This window comes from Macrosteles quadrilineatus, unplaced genomic scaffold, assembly GCF_028750875.1.
Source record: "Macrosteles quadrilineatus isolate MER2022 unplaced genomic scaffold, UCM_ALF_1.0 Scaffold_2__2_contigs__length_208266976, whole genome shotgun sequence".
NCBI lineage: Eukaryota > Metazoa > Arthropoda > Insecta > Hemiptera > Cicadellidae > Macrosteles > Macrosteles quadrilineatus.
The window spans coordinates 12914825-12930075 of NW_026542595.1; the positions used below are offsets into that span (position 1 = coordinate 12914825).

The window sequence follows — 15251 nt, forward strand, 5'->3', positions numbered from 1 at the left end:
TCAACAAAACTCTGATTGACTGATGTTTATAATCTTAACAAAAATAAACGGATGTATAGTTTTTATCAACAAAAACCAATAATAATCCCTTAATATTAATTGTCAGATGACAAAGCCGTGTAGTGACATATTGTTGGACACTACAATTATTATAAATGACTATATTGTACTTCGTAGGGATGATAAAAATTCAACTGGTATGTCTGTTTATAGTATAGTGCATTGTATAAGTACGCTAGCTTGTCTGTAAGCTATCTGACAGGTCGGATCAGATTCCTGTTGAGAGACTCGGGGAATGTTGGATCGCGGACCCTCAGGACTCCCCAGGCCCCAACTTGGCTCCCTCGCATTGTTTATTATAAGTTTCTAGTTCCGAATCGAGACTTTGAGCCGAAGCAAACTTTCAGAAAACTCTGTTGCCTTCCTTGTTATTCTGTCAAAGGATCATTACGATTCTACTTTATACTTACAGTTCACGCTCAAGTTAAGCTCTAATATAATCTCAACTATTATGACTCAAAATTAAACCAATACTTTACAAATTAATAGTGTTAAACAATTCTGTACTCAAAATATTTTCACTATTTCCTTATCATTCTTTATTGAAGCTTTTAGGATACATTAGTTCGTCGATTAATTTAAATTGCAGCTTGAATTATTATTTTAAGTCATTCCTTGGATATAAGTGTGTCTATCACTTATTTGTGAAGTAGTCACTATGTAGTATTATTTTAATTTTTCAAGAAAATCAAATAGCTTATATTTTGACTTATGTGCCTAATAACGAACACAGCTGAAAAACATGAACGAAAACTTATTTTATTCTTACAAATTTGAATAAAAATAACAATCATAGAGATAGTGAAATGAGTCACCCTTCCTCTTTTGTACACATTCCTTTTCATATTTTTAGCTTAAGATTATTAGAGAGCACAACCCCACATACTACATCTAGTTCATAGACATAGACTAAGCTCTCATTCCTTTGTATTTGTAGTAAACGCCAAGTGAGTAGTAAACCAGACATTGGGTACTTCAGTATCACGACTAAAAGAATAAATATTAAAATTGATTTAGAATTGCGTAAAATTATATCCTTCATTTTTTAATTGCAACTTTTACATGTACAGTATTTTTATTGATTGCTCAGAAGTGCACTTTCCGTTTAAAATATAATTACATAATTGCTATATCTATTACGCACATTTCAAGGGTTGGTCTAGTTTTGAACCGTAAGGTGTAATATAATTATTGTGTTCATCATAGTAATTTATACTAAACAAACATTTATATGAAACAGAAACAATAGAATAAATAAGTTTATACAAAAATATGAACTAAGTAACTTAATGATATGATAAAGGCATATTTGAGATTATCTAAACTGAATACAATTGTTTTGAAGAAAAAATATATTTCCTTACGTTTATACCTTAATACACATCATTTAACTATACATATAACCAAACATATGATTTATAATAAAACAATAGTACTAAAATAACTACCCAATGATTTAAGCAGTAAACAATATGTAATGCAACAAGTTTGATATTAATAAAATTTATCTGTGTACTGGTTTTTCTTCGAGAAATGTAAATGTGCTTGTTAAAATAAACTTTAATCAATAAATCTAAATGTACTACTGTATCAAACTCGAATCATAAGTAAAACATTAACGGAAGAGACAAAAAAAAACTTCATACAATTTTGTTAATCTAAATAAGTATGCAATGCAGAGAAGGTTATTTATTTTTTACTTCAAGTACGATTATTTAGTGCAAGCAACAATGCAAAGTGAGTTTTGGTTTTGTTGTGTACGAATATGCCATAAAGGTGGGCATCTTGAATTCAGTTTAAGATATATTTTAATTATATATATAAAGAGAAATATTTCCTTATCAGATAATATTATAGTAATCACACTATATTTTCCATCTAAGCGCAAACGTCAACTACATAGTTTCCAGAACGATTACTGTTATGGTGTCATGCAATTAGTTCCAGATGTAGTAATTCAATAACCGTAATAATTTCTCAACAAGGCTTTATTTATAGAGTTGAACAAAGACGGCGATGGGGTCGGCAAAACAGAACGATAAAGATCGTCATATATTGAGGCTATTGTTGTACCACAATACCAGACACAATGACTTCAGCGTCTTTGGCGGTTTGTGCTTTTCTTGTATAGCAGTTCTTTTGTACGACGTATGTCGAGGTATGGTGTAATGAATGTTCAAATATAGGAGTAAACGCATTACCTCCTAGTATCAGAGTATAGTATTTAAGGACAATTATAATTTAAACCTATAAACACACTAATAATGTCAAAATATACATCACAAAGAGATATATCTCATGGATATCTCATGTACGGATAATAAAGACGTGTCTGCTGGTCTAGTGGTAGAGCGCGGGACTTTGGTCTCCGAGGTTCCGGGTTTGAATCCCACCAATTACCAATTGATTTTATTTTTCAATGTCATAATCACTATGCCTAGGTTCAAATAATTAAAAAACAATCCTGGGCTGGCGCCTGGTTAAAAACAAAATCTACAACTTTTATCCTGAGGGATGAAATAAAGTATACTTTGGCAAACACAAACACGAACTAATTCCGTTTAAAAGTGCTTTGTACATCGACATAATAGAATGGAGGTAAACAATATAGTATTTACTGTTATGATAATACAGCAAAGTTGATGAGCTTAAACAGAGTGCAGGTCTGCTTAACACGTGCGCAGTTTGGGTTATAAATATGGAACTAACTTTGAAGGAACCGACTAAAATAATTTTGTTAGTAGTTAGAAGAGTAGTTTAAGCACGGGCGCGTGTGTGAGCCATGGACGTAATCGAATATTGTGTTAGATTTAAGCTATTTAAATGTTTCAATAAAAGTCGTGTGATGACCAAAATAATTGTATTATACTCAATAGTTCAAATATATAATTATTGTATCGATTCATATTTTGTTTCAATACAAAACACCTACCGTTGGAAAACATATTTTACAAACCTTTCGAAAAGAATTTACACATTTATAACTTAAAACATTTATAAGCTATACATCTTTAAGCCGTTTGAATAGCTACTAAACATTCGAGATAAAATATATATGTTAAGGAAAGTTGTTTTAAAACACACAGTACTTGGATTAAGAGCTAAATAAAGCGCAGAAAATATCTTCAAAACGAGTTTAGATCAGAACAATGTGTTAAAATCATGAAATATATCTCTTTTACTGGCAATCGAAAGGTATCTTTTTTAACAGAGGTATTTTTATACTTCAGCCTAAACAGATGAGTTTGTTATAATTTAACTGAATGCATCAATAGATAAAATCTTTTTGCTAAGTAGACACTACACGTAAGCATTAAGATTATTATAAAAATTTACATAGTTTTATTATAAAACAATTCACGTATTTTACTATGAGAGAAATGTAGGAGAGGTACTCAATCTGCTACTCTACAAACTGAATGTTATTATATGATTTAGATTTAACTCATCTTAATTAAAGTACACAATGTATTTCAAACTGTTCCGGGAAGGACGAGTTCGTATTTCCTTATGGACGTTGTTCTGGCTACATTTATAAGGGAGTTGTATTAACATTTCTCGACGAATGTGCCCATTCCTTATATTTATCCGAGGTGATAGTTCCTTTTAGGACTCCTATATATACGTCAACTATCAGTTCACAATGAGCTACATTACCGTCAAACTGCGGTATTATAAAAAACGTAAACTTTATCACTTAAATATATTTTTACAGTATTAAACTTTAGATCTTGTCATTATTTACCCTATTTGTTAAGAGGATTATTATCTATAAATTAAAAGTTATTGGTTTTTCTTTTTCGAGTCGGGTTGGCTCTTCTACCTGACATTTTTTCATAATATTGTTCTTAAATTAAAGGTATGGACGCACAAATTTGTCATCAAGAATCATCATTCATTTATCTTCTACATAGCACGACCATAAAACATAAATTCGATCCATTCCGAACCTTTTAATTAAATTAAAGATCTATTTCAACAGTTCTAAAATTGCATTATCCTAAATATTTTGGTCCAAGAACCTTTAGTGAAATACTAGCTTTCGTTTGAGCTTTTGATTATTAAGATAGGACGTACCTAAAGCATGCTGCTAAATCACGAATCAACAATAATTATAATTTGTTTTAGGACTTATATACAATCAATGATACGTAACTCTATTTTATTTCAGTTAATGTTTAGGTCTTAAAATAATCCTAGAAATGAAGGCTTTCCTTTGAGATATTGAACGTTTGAATCAGTTAAGTTCAAAATACAGACTTACTCAATAAAAAGCGTAAATTTGAAATGTAAATTTGGATTTATTTATTTAATTCTAATTACGCTACCCTATTTTTTTATCTAAGAACCTTAAGTGTAATATCATCTTTTATTTTAGTTAGGCTATTGATTATTAGAATCGGACCTACCTAAAGCATATAAAGCGTATAATTTAACAACCCTAATTGTAAAAAACTAGTTATTTATCGCCGATTTATAGTCAAATGATTTTGCTTGAAACTTTAACAATAACCGTTTAATGTAGTTATTATTATTGATCACTATCCATTGAAATGGGGACGAAACCTTATATCTAAGAAACTTTAAGAAATGCGGCGTCATGCTCCAGATATTTGGTATAAGAATGATATCAATATCATTATTGATCGTTATCAATTGAGATGGGGATGCCAACTTATATCTAAGATACTTTAAAGCAATAGGTCGTCATACCCCAGTTATGGTTCCACCCATCTGCCTGCAAATACAACTCAAATAGTTATGTGACTTGCACTGTTACTATTAAACCATATTTTAATCTCCACACAGATAAATTTGCCTATGAAAGAATCCTGATAAATTTACAAATATTAATTGCTTACGAAAACTGGTCATTACATTCGTTTAATTAGTAGACAAAGATTCTGCTTAGTTTTGAAGAGCACCCAATACTACACTTAAAATAAACCAAACTGTTTCATATGGTAATTGAATGTCAATTTAATATTCCTGTTAGTTGGTAAATGCCTAACTGTTACGCGAAAAATTAAAAATTGTATAAATAAAAATCCTATGTCATTCTTTTAGAGAATAAATAGTTTATGAATATGCTATGTTTAAATGAAATTTGGCTGTTTAGTATCTTACATACTAAGCTATCAACATTGAAATAAAAGCACAAAATCCCGGTAACATACCTTACCTAACCTTACCTTCCCTTCTGTACCCAACCTTACCTTACCTGTAGCAGCAAACACAAGTACTCATTAAATGTAAAGTTATTTAAATACGTAATAATCTGAAAATTTTAAGGAAATATTTTAGTAGAAATCTAGCGAGGTAGATTTGCATTCGCTTAGTCCACAGGTTTGCTGTGGCAGGGATTTTTTTTAATTTCGTGGTGTTATACGAAGATGATTTTTATAGGATAGGTAATTTTCGTTCATAAAACAAACCGCACCTAAACAAAACTAATAATGCGAGGACAATATATTTTTTTTTAACTCAGTGAGCAGAATAAGGATTATTAAATCACTAACACTACAGATAGTCTTTTTTATAAAAGTAATTATAACATTGTTAATAGAAGTATAACAATTGAAATTATTTGATAACTTTGTAATAGTTCTGTTGAGATAAACGCAGCAACGAATTATATCAAGTTACGATAAATTTGTGCCTTTGCAGCTTGGTATTTCACAGTACTGTAATAGAGCTAACAAACGTAACAACAGCTTTGAATCTCGAGTTTCCATTTAAATTGATTTGCCGTTTCACTTCTAAAGCATCCTAGATTCTCTGTCATAGGTTTCATGTTATAACGTACAACTATTTCTGATTGTATAAAATTACATTTTTAGGCTTTACATAGATACTGTGTACAGGCTTTAGATACGTGAAAAAATTTATTTTGGTGTATTTATGCTTAGTGTAGTAATGCTCTAATACTTTTACTTCATTCGATGTTTATTTTGTTTTAGGTGGTTCATTTTAATTAGTTAACTATCGTAGCGTAGACGTTTTAAGACATAATTTTTAATTTTAAACTTTCTGCAATATTATCCAGAGCTTCTAAAATCAATTTTACTTGCAAAGTAACTAAATTGCGTGATCTTGATAAAGCAATATGTTCTTACTAGCAGAGTACCCGTCCTTCGTACGGGGTTGGCATATAAGTTTAAATTGCATATTGCAGTTACAGTAAACTCAAGCTTTGCGTTTGCAATGGGGGAGGACAAAGTTTGATAAAATTTGCTTCTTTAAATTGACGGTATACTATGGTATTACACATCTACCATAGCCATAATGTTCTACCTCTTCACCTAAACAATAAAGAAAATACCCCCGCCGCAGCAAACCTGCAGACTAAGCGAATTTCCATTTGCCTGATTGGATTTACACTAAAATGTCTCCTTAAAAATATCACATTTATCCCTATTTAAATAGAATCAGTTTAACACATACTTAGGTTTGCTGCAACAGGGAGGGTAAAAGTGTTTTTTTATGTAAAATGTTAATTGTTAGTAAGAAATAAAAACATGTTCCAAATTTGGGCAAAATATGTTAATAAACAAGCAAAATACAACAGTTTACTTATTCTCCATAAGAATAACATGGGAATTTTAAATTTGCAATTTTTTGGAATTTTCTCCGTAACCATTAGGCGCATTATAACGCTTCAATATACTAAATTATTTGTTTTTTTAAGCTCTACAAAATAGTTTAGAAAGAAATTGCAAAATTTGATGTTTTTTGGGTCAAAAATGGGAAAACCACATTTTTACCCCATAAAACCCCCCATAAACCCCCGTTCCCATGGTCCGATCACTGGTTCGCGAACTCGTTCGAATAAACGTAGGTTTACAAGTTTGTACCAAATTTAATCAAAATCGGATCATTTTTGCTCGAGTTATCGCGCTAACGGACACATATATATATATATATATTTTTATTTATTCATAACATAATATTTTTGTTTGAAATTAGGTTAACACACTTGAAAATGTCCTTAGAGACGAAACATGTTGTGATTTATTAAATAAAAAAAGAATAAAAAAAAGGGTACTCATGTTATTTTACATATTATTTATTAATATATATATATATATATATGAATTTGAACAGATGGTGTTTTTGGCCTCTAGGGACCTCAAAACAAAAAAAAATCGGTCCCGGGTCCAGGTCTTACTATGAGTACTACGGTAATAGCTTATTCCCTATATGGGAAATTCGCTAAAAAGGTATTACAAATTAATAAGTAACTAACTGTAAACAATCCTACTACAACAATCCTACTTTGACAGTTCTCATTGTGTATCACAGTTGTTTGTTGCTGCTTAGTTCAAATTAGCTGTTTTCATAAATGCAAAAGAAAATATAGTGCTGCACCCTGTTGGTAAATGGTATAACTTTTTAATGCTTTTGTATATCATAGAACCAACTTTTTAGTTGAAACAGCTGACTAAATTCTTTAATTCCCTTTAAATATGAATACTCATAAGGTTAACATGGGGAACTACAGAGCCATTGGGGCGGAGCCCGAAGGGATTTTTGAGATAAGAATATGCCTATATGTTAATCGGGAATGTAAGCTATCATCATGCCAAATTTCAGCCCAATCCATCCAGTGGTTTATGCGTGATTGACCTTCAAACAAACAAACAAACACACAAACTTTCACATTTATAATATTAATAAGATAACATTTTAATATTATTTACACTTTTCAGTAAAGTTGGTTGGAACCTATTTTTCTCGAGAACTGGTTGGAACTTAATATTCTCGAGACTAATAGAAAATGTTTAAATTTTCTCTTGAGGCTCCCAACACTAAACAATATTAAGTTAAATAATTATTGCACCTTAAATAATGAAGCTTTCATAAACATTTATGTTTTACACTTTCTTTTACAATGCATTCTTACTTCATTTTAAAACACAAGGGTAATCCGTTACGAATAGTTGTACCTAATAAGAAAGCTACCTATGTACAAATTAACATACGACAGTTGTTAACAATGAGCACTCCAAAGCTGGAATATTAGGAAATCAAAACAAAATTTTACTATTCAATTTGTCTATATTGAATCTGCCGACAAGTAAAATCCTCTAAAAGAAATTAAATTTTATTAAATATTTTAAATAATTAAATAATTATGTTTAATAATTAATTAGTTATTAATTAATTAAATAATTAATTAAATTTAAATAAATTGAATCAAATTTTGATCTATATTTAAACGTTCTTTACAAGCATTACGGCCATAAACCTTAAAAATTGTTTGAATATACAATTTCGACGTCTTTCGACGTTTTAGACCTGACAAAGTAGAGCAGTGGGCCTCTGCTTTGAATGGACGGAATGACTATAAATATCAGTTTCCGGTAGCTGAAAGCTGGCACCAATGCAGAATCGTCAAGCAATATGAGCTACCTACCTCATCGTTTTTAAACTTTCTTACTTGAAACACATCGTATTATATGTTGACTTCAGCTTCTCAGATTCTTGCATAAACAATGAAAAAATTAAAAAAATGAAGCCATATCTGATTTGATTCCTAGCCATAACAAACTCTTTCTCATTTTTGGCTCAAGGCTAACACGTGAAAGTGTAAGTTTTTTTTCAGTTTTGCTTCAATTTTTGGTAATTTTGTGTTCATGTTCTAAAGCCTGGTAGGTATTCACCCTAGCAATGATGATACTATCCAACAAAAGGTAACAGTAAGAGGATTTGGACGGTTCCCTTACGAAATACGTCCAACGGCGTGGAAACACTAATTCATAAACTTGATGTTAAAAACTAAATCGTTTTATTGGTTGTTAATACAAGCGAGTGATGAGAATATTTTAAGAATAAAACATCCCTATCATGATGTAAGTAATATTATTTTAAGTATACTAACTTGATTGTAGAGTTGTGAAGATGCACTCCCAGTAATTGGCATTATTTCTAATTTTATTTTAAGTTTTTTTTGTATATTTAGTTGTGTGAAAGGGAAGTACTTCAACTTCGTATCACGTCCCACGCACCTCTTTCGAGATGCGGGTGAGTTTCAAAGTTCACAAGTGTCATTCGTAAACAAAATACTTTTTTAGAATCACCTTGATTAGAAGTAATAATATCATGGAATTAAGTTTGAATGTATTATGTGATGAGTTGGGAAAGAAAAATGATTACTCCTTACTCTGATAGAAACCACCAAAAGAGTAACATTATGTATTGCCATTAACTGTTATGTAATTAACTCCTTTGTACAAATAAAGCAAGAGTGATGTACACGTGCTCACAGTAAGATGAATACGCAGAATACAGTCCTTTGAAACTAAATAGAGAAAAATCCATTAATTGATTACAATCTATTCTCCTTTCTTTACCTACGACTACAACCCGTGTGGTGGATATGAATTGCAATTTACATTTATTGTTGTTTAGTTGTTATGGAGGTCTTAAGTAAATAATTTCCATTAACCTGATAAAGGAAATATTTCAGCCCTGGTTTGTGACATTTTACTTATAAGTATATGTAATTTATAGGTAATTACTGAAGTCTGTTTACATAAACATGTCATTGATTGTTTAGTAATCACCTTAATGGAATTTTTTTGACGAATTTCCCATATAGGGAATAGCTATTACCGTATGTCTAATGGTAATACCTACACCCAGGACCGATTTACTTTTTTCGTTTTGATGTCCCCAAAGGCAAAAAACACCATCCGTTTAAACTTATCTTTATAAATATTGATGGAATTCATTACAAGATTGCGCACTTAGAAACCCACAACTTCTTTGTGCTTCTGATTTTTCTTACTCACAAATAGCAATACATTATATTTTAACAAAGCTAATAAGATGTTTTTTTATTTAATTTTTAAGCAATTCTCTATCCCACAACTACAACAATTTTGTTGTAAATATTGTTCCAATTCTCAAATTATTATTTTCCTAATATTTGCAACATAAACACTCCCAGTTTTGGTTGGTTATAACAACTGAATATATTTATTTTTACACATACTAACATCACAATGGGTTTGTGCTTATTGCTGTGACCTTTACTTAGACAAAATCCTTTCCTAAACTTAAACATATTAAATGTCCAAATATTTTACATGAAACAAAAATCATGCAGCATCAGGACGGAAATCACCAGCAGTTTTAAGAGATAATTACTACCATCCCAGCATAAAAAGTGAGTCACTTACAACGTCAAGCGTTCAGAAGTGCTTCGTCAAGTTTGTTAGACAAACTAAGACTAAAGAGAGTCTAAAAGTAAACGACGAAAGATCACAAAGTTTTCAACAAACAGAGCAAAGATTACAAAAACATAGATAAAACGTTACTCAGTTGAGTTTATCTTGAAAAATACATTCTAATGATAACTTAGTAAAATGTGTTCCTTACCATAAATTGAACTCGTTTTTAGAACACGATGCATTAAAACAATTATTATTTTTACAATATTTTCTACACATTTAGAGTTTACAATCACTAGTGAATGTAATAGCCCAGAAGGTGTACGGGAAAAAATACATTAAACCCAAAACATACAAAAAGTAAACAAGTAGATTAACATTTAATCAGTTACTGATTTAAAATTCCAGTTGAGTAAGATTACTTCTAAAATAAAATCGCATAACATATTGATATTTGAGGAAACACATTCACGCATATCAAATGTATGTGTTATTCGAATAAGTTAAAAGTCAGTTACAGTTAAGAACAATCACTCCAGTAATCGTGGGTAATAAAAGTATGATGCTTCCTACTATTCAGATACATAAATACTCATATTGTTTTGATCTACGTCGTAGGGGTTATTTAAGGAGGTTGAGCAGCCATCTTGAGGCTCGCCGACCTTTGATTGAATCCATAAATATCCGTCAAAATATTCATACAGTTAGTTCTAAGTATTTTAGGCATTTTTTACTAATAACTGTGTATGTTTCTATGCTAGGAAATATTATTCGACTTATTTATTGACCTTAATTAGAAATAAGGTTGTCAACACGACTTTAATACTCGTTTGCTGTAATGATTTAAAAAACCTAAAGAGAGTATTGACAAAATACAACAACGTCCACTACCTGCACCGGACATTATTACAGCCATTGTATGTGTAAACAATAGGACATAGTTAGAGTTCTATACTAACTAGACGTATCCTATTCATTCTTTACGTATCGCTTTACTAACGTGTATTTCAAGACTTGGCAATAGAGCAGTAAGTTTCATTGAAACAGTTTGTACCATAAGGAGATAAATGTTAAATTGATCATTGGCATATCCCTATTCCCTATCTCTTAGTCGTTTTTAAACCGTAGTATAGCTAAAAATGTAATTATAGAATTATGGATTTTGTCACAATAGCCTATTAAACTATTTGCATCTTTTCAGTCTGTTTCTGAGAGAATTAAAAAAGATTTTTTAGCTATCGAAGCGTTAAACATGAGTATAATTAAAATACAGAGTAAAAAAAACAATCAATTTCCATCGTGGTTGTCAATAATTAAATAACAACAGTGTTCTATCCCATGCATTGTTAATTGTTTAAAATGCTTACTGAGAAAATAATAAAAAACAATAATCCACACAACTGTCCTTACTTATCTCATTCTTCCGACCTAATAAGGACCTGTTAAAAATCTTGACATTGAAAATTCTTGATTGTAGAAACGGCCGATGACGTCTTATTTGTTTGGGGAAGGCAGCACATAGGGGGGGGGTTCTTATTAGGGGGGGGGGTCTTATTAGGGGGGTTCTAGTAATTAAAACTAGGCAAATTGAACTAACAAGGTTATTAATGTTCTGAGATCATTTTTATCTAACTAACTAGCTAAACTAAATTAAACTGTTTAGTAATTGTTTAAAACATCACTTATCGACAGTTAAATATTGAAACGATGAAAGGCAATCATGGAATCTGGTTTACCACCAAATTCTCAATGATTTGAGGAAAGTTTTTTTTTTTAAGATGCCGATTATCACTAGAAACTATCCTTATCTAAAGAGATAAAGGTTATAGAAAAGTTACACTCTAACTTAAGGAAAATAAGGTTATTCAAATTGTAATCAAAAGCTTTGTAATAATACTAAAAATAACGGCAAAGTGATTTTAAATGTATCACCTTTCTATTTCACATATAGTTTTCCTTTATAAAAAAAAAAACTGAATTAATTAGTGGTGACATAAAGTCAATATTGAAACTAAATGTGTTCGTACAATACATGTTTCTTATTATCATGATATTTTACCCTTATATACTACGATAACTAGTTATGGTATTTAAAATCAATGAAACTATATGTAAATTCAATTGAAAAACTTACGATTTCTTTGAAAGACAACCGCGTCGTCGCCCTGAGGATCGCCTCTCAGGCCTGCCACCAGGTTGAGCAGAAGAGCAAAACACACTAGGACCTCCATGGTTCCTACACTCTGGCTCACATATCTACGTATCCACCCTGTACAGTGTACAATGTGCACTCTTGGCTACTCTGCTCTGTCAATGTTCCAGCATTTGAGGTAATCAACACTCTACAAGTCACTGTACACTTTTATATAGACTGAATTCAGTCAATAATCATCCAACTTTTATTTATTTGGTGGATTTCATTTCTTATTATAAATTATGTCAAGAGTTAAGCTGAAATTAAAACACAATTAATAATGAAAATGTATTTAAATATGTCCTATAGACGTATGTGTAATTGAAATTATATTTTAAAGTTGTAATTATTTATGTCTAAATGGTTTAGATGGCATCAAAGCACAATAAATTAAGGTGAAGCCCTCGAGAAATACGTTGAATGAACTTTAAAGTCATAAAAATGAATTTTAAGATTAAAGTGTTATTTAAGAAGGGATCAGTTTTTTTTTTATTCAAGCATTTAATAATACGAACAAATAAAACATACCGTATGGTTATGCGATTTTTATTTTAAATTTTAGATTGCTCAGATATTAGCTTTATTGTGTCAAGTAAACCGGTTGTGTGCGCATGCCTATTAACTGCATATTCCCGAACGTTTTGTAACATTGCTCACTCATTATACAAAACAAATTTGAAATAACATCTTAAAAAGTTTTAAAACCCACAAAATAAGATAATATCTTTGTACTACGCCACACGTAGGATATCAACACGAAGTAGATCAACAGTTCTTTATGGGAACACCTGATTCAATGTTTGATCTGAGGCTGTAGCGCTTAATGATTTCGTAACAAGCCACTTGTGTGGGGCAAGGCTAGGTTAACACCTGATCTGCAGAGGAGTTATTTATTTTAAGCTTGTTAAAAAACACATCAGAACAGCAATCCTGTTTTAGACCACATATAGAATTAAGTTAAGTTTAAACCAAACCATATCTCTTGTTGATTTAAAACTTGCTTATTTTTTATCCAAAATGTGTCCTAATGTATATTAACTTATTGGGTACCTAATTGTATGTATATTTCTTTAAATAGTTAAATTAGTTGTTAACACTCAAAGTAGCCATTAATCACATGCCGTTAACTACACTTTTCATACTATCTATCACTTAACCACCTTCGTACAATGGTCGCACACAACAACAACACGCATGGTATAACACACCCGCACCACACATACATTCGTCCGTCACTGTCGCCGCCGCCGTGCCGCGCGGCCCGCGTGCTCCTGTGCGTGCGTGCGACTGGAGAGGGGAGTGTTCTATAATGAGACCTACATATCTCTTTATTAGTTGGTGTTTTGAATTCTGAGGGTGACGACCCTGAGGTACAAAGCAGAGTCTTTATGAATTCTTTACAAATTTCAAAACGTTTCGATTTACGGTTTTATTGGTGTTCAATTGACGGTTTTGAATTGTTACCCTACTGTTTGAAATATGAAAAATAGATACCCGTGCGTACATCTGAAGAATGAAATATTCGATAACGAGACCTACATGTCACTTCATTAGTTGACATTTTGAGTGTTAAGGGTGACAACCTTAAAGAATAAAGAAAGGCTTTAACATTCTTTGAAAAACTCAGCCTCTCGTTTATTGGCATTTGTTGGAATATGATGATTGGTTGCTTCCTGCTGTGATTTTCTTTTACTTAAAAGGTATTCTAAAGCCCCTCCAGGAGTAGTAATTAGGCAAGATTATTGTCAAAATGCTTCAAATTTTATGCCATTTTGACCAAAAGTAATAAGAAATGTCTCTATCTGACTATGGAATGGGTATTTAAAATCATAAATTTTTTAGCTTATTTTTACATTTTCAAATGTAGCCTACTAAGTCGTTGCCCGATTTAGGTTAAAATTTAATCAATTTTGTGCATATTTCATATTTTGAAACGTTTGTTGCAGATATAATAAAAAAACTGCAATTAGTATGTTTATTAGGGAGAGTTAAATAATTTATAAGAGATTGTTTATATGTGGATTAATCTTATCTAGATTTGAAAAATGAATTTATTTTATTTTGTGCTTTGCAAAATTTCATGGTATATTTAAAATAGTAATTACAAAATTTTGTTTTTCGTAGCAGCATCAATAACCAATAATTTCCTTCGTGCCATTAATACAACTAGATAATAATAATTATAACAGATAACAAATCTTAATCAACTTATTTTCCCCAAAAATTATTCATATTATCATCAAACCATTGTTGAAATAATGAAATGTTTTGAAGGCGTTTCAATGTTTAATATCTTGCGGTACGTAGGTCTGCTCGCTAGGCTGCCGCACACGCTAAGGGTGTGTCCAACCCTGGAAATGGCAATTATGGTAATTAATTGTGGGATCCGCAAAATATTGCTTTTACACTCAATATGAGCCTATGAACTGCATTGTTGTTACAGAAGCATTTTCCAGTTAGAGGACACCGTAAGTAATACATTGACATTCCCCCTCTCTGTGTTGCATTTTATGCTAAAACTACTTTAATAAATAAGGCAGAACTTAGTGGAACTTACTTTCGACCAACAATATTTGATCAAGAAAACAGTTTGTTGTTCTCAAACGTGTCATACAACAAGCCTAACATATTCATAAAACGCTTGTTCTCGGCGTCTACAGTCTAAGTCTGTAGCTTGTTTACAGTCCAAGTCAAACTTGGGGACTATATGGCAATATCTGACCTTAGAAGGAATAAATTATTCATAAGTATTTTAAGGTTTTACAAAAATGTATAAATATTCTTCATAAAAAAATCTTTAAATCACCTTTAAAAAGATAATT

At 31.0% G+C, this 15251-nt stretch overlaps 1 protein-coding gene across 1 annotated transcript in view; it reads right to left on the bottom strand.

Annotated features, from left to right (window-relative positions):
• The window catches only part of LOC128983947 (neural cell adhesion molecule 1-like), a 62772-nt gene extending 50267 nt beyond the window's left edge, over nt 1-12505 (bottom strand). Inside the window, exon 1 of the mRNA XM_054403224.1 lies at nt 12370-12505. Within this exon, the coding sequence (XP_054259199.1) occupies nt 12370-12466 (97 nt within the window). The 5' untranslated portion in view covers nt 12467-12505. The remainder of the gene's footprint in view (nt 1-12369) is intronic.
• Between the last annotated feature and the right edge of the window lie 2746 nt (nt 12506-15251).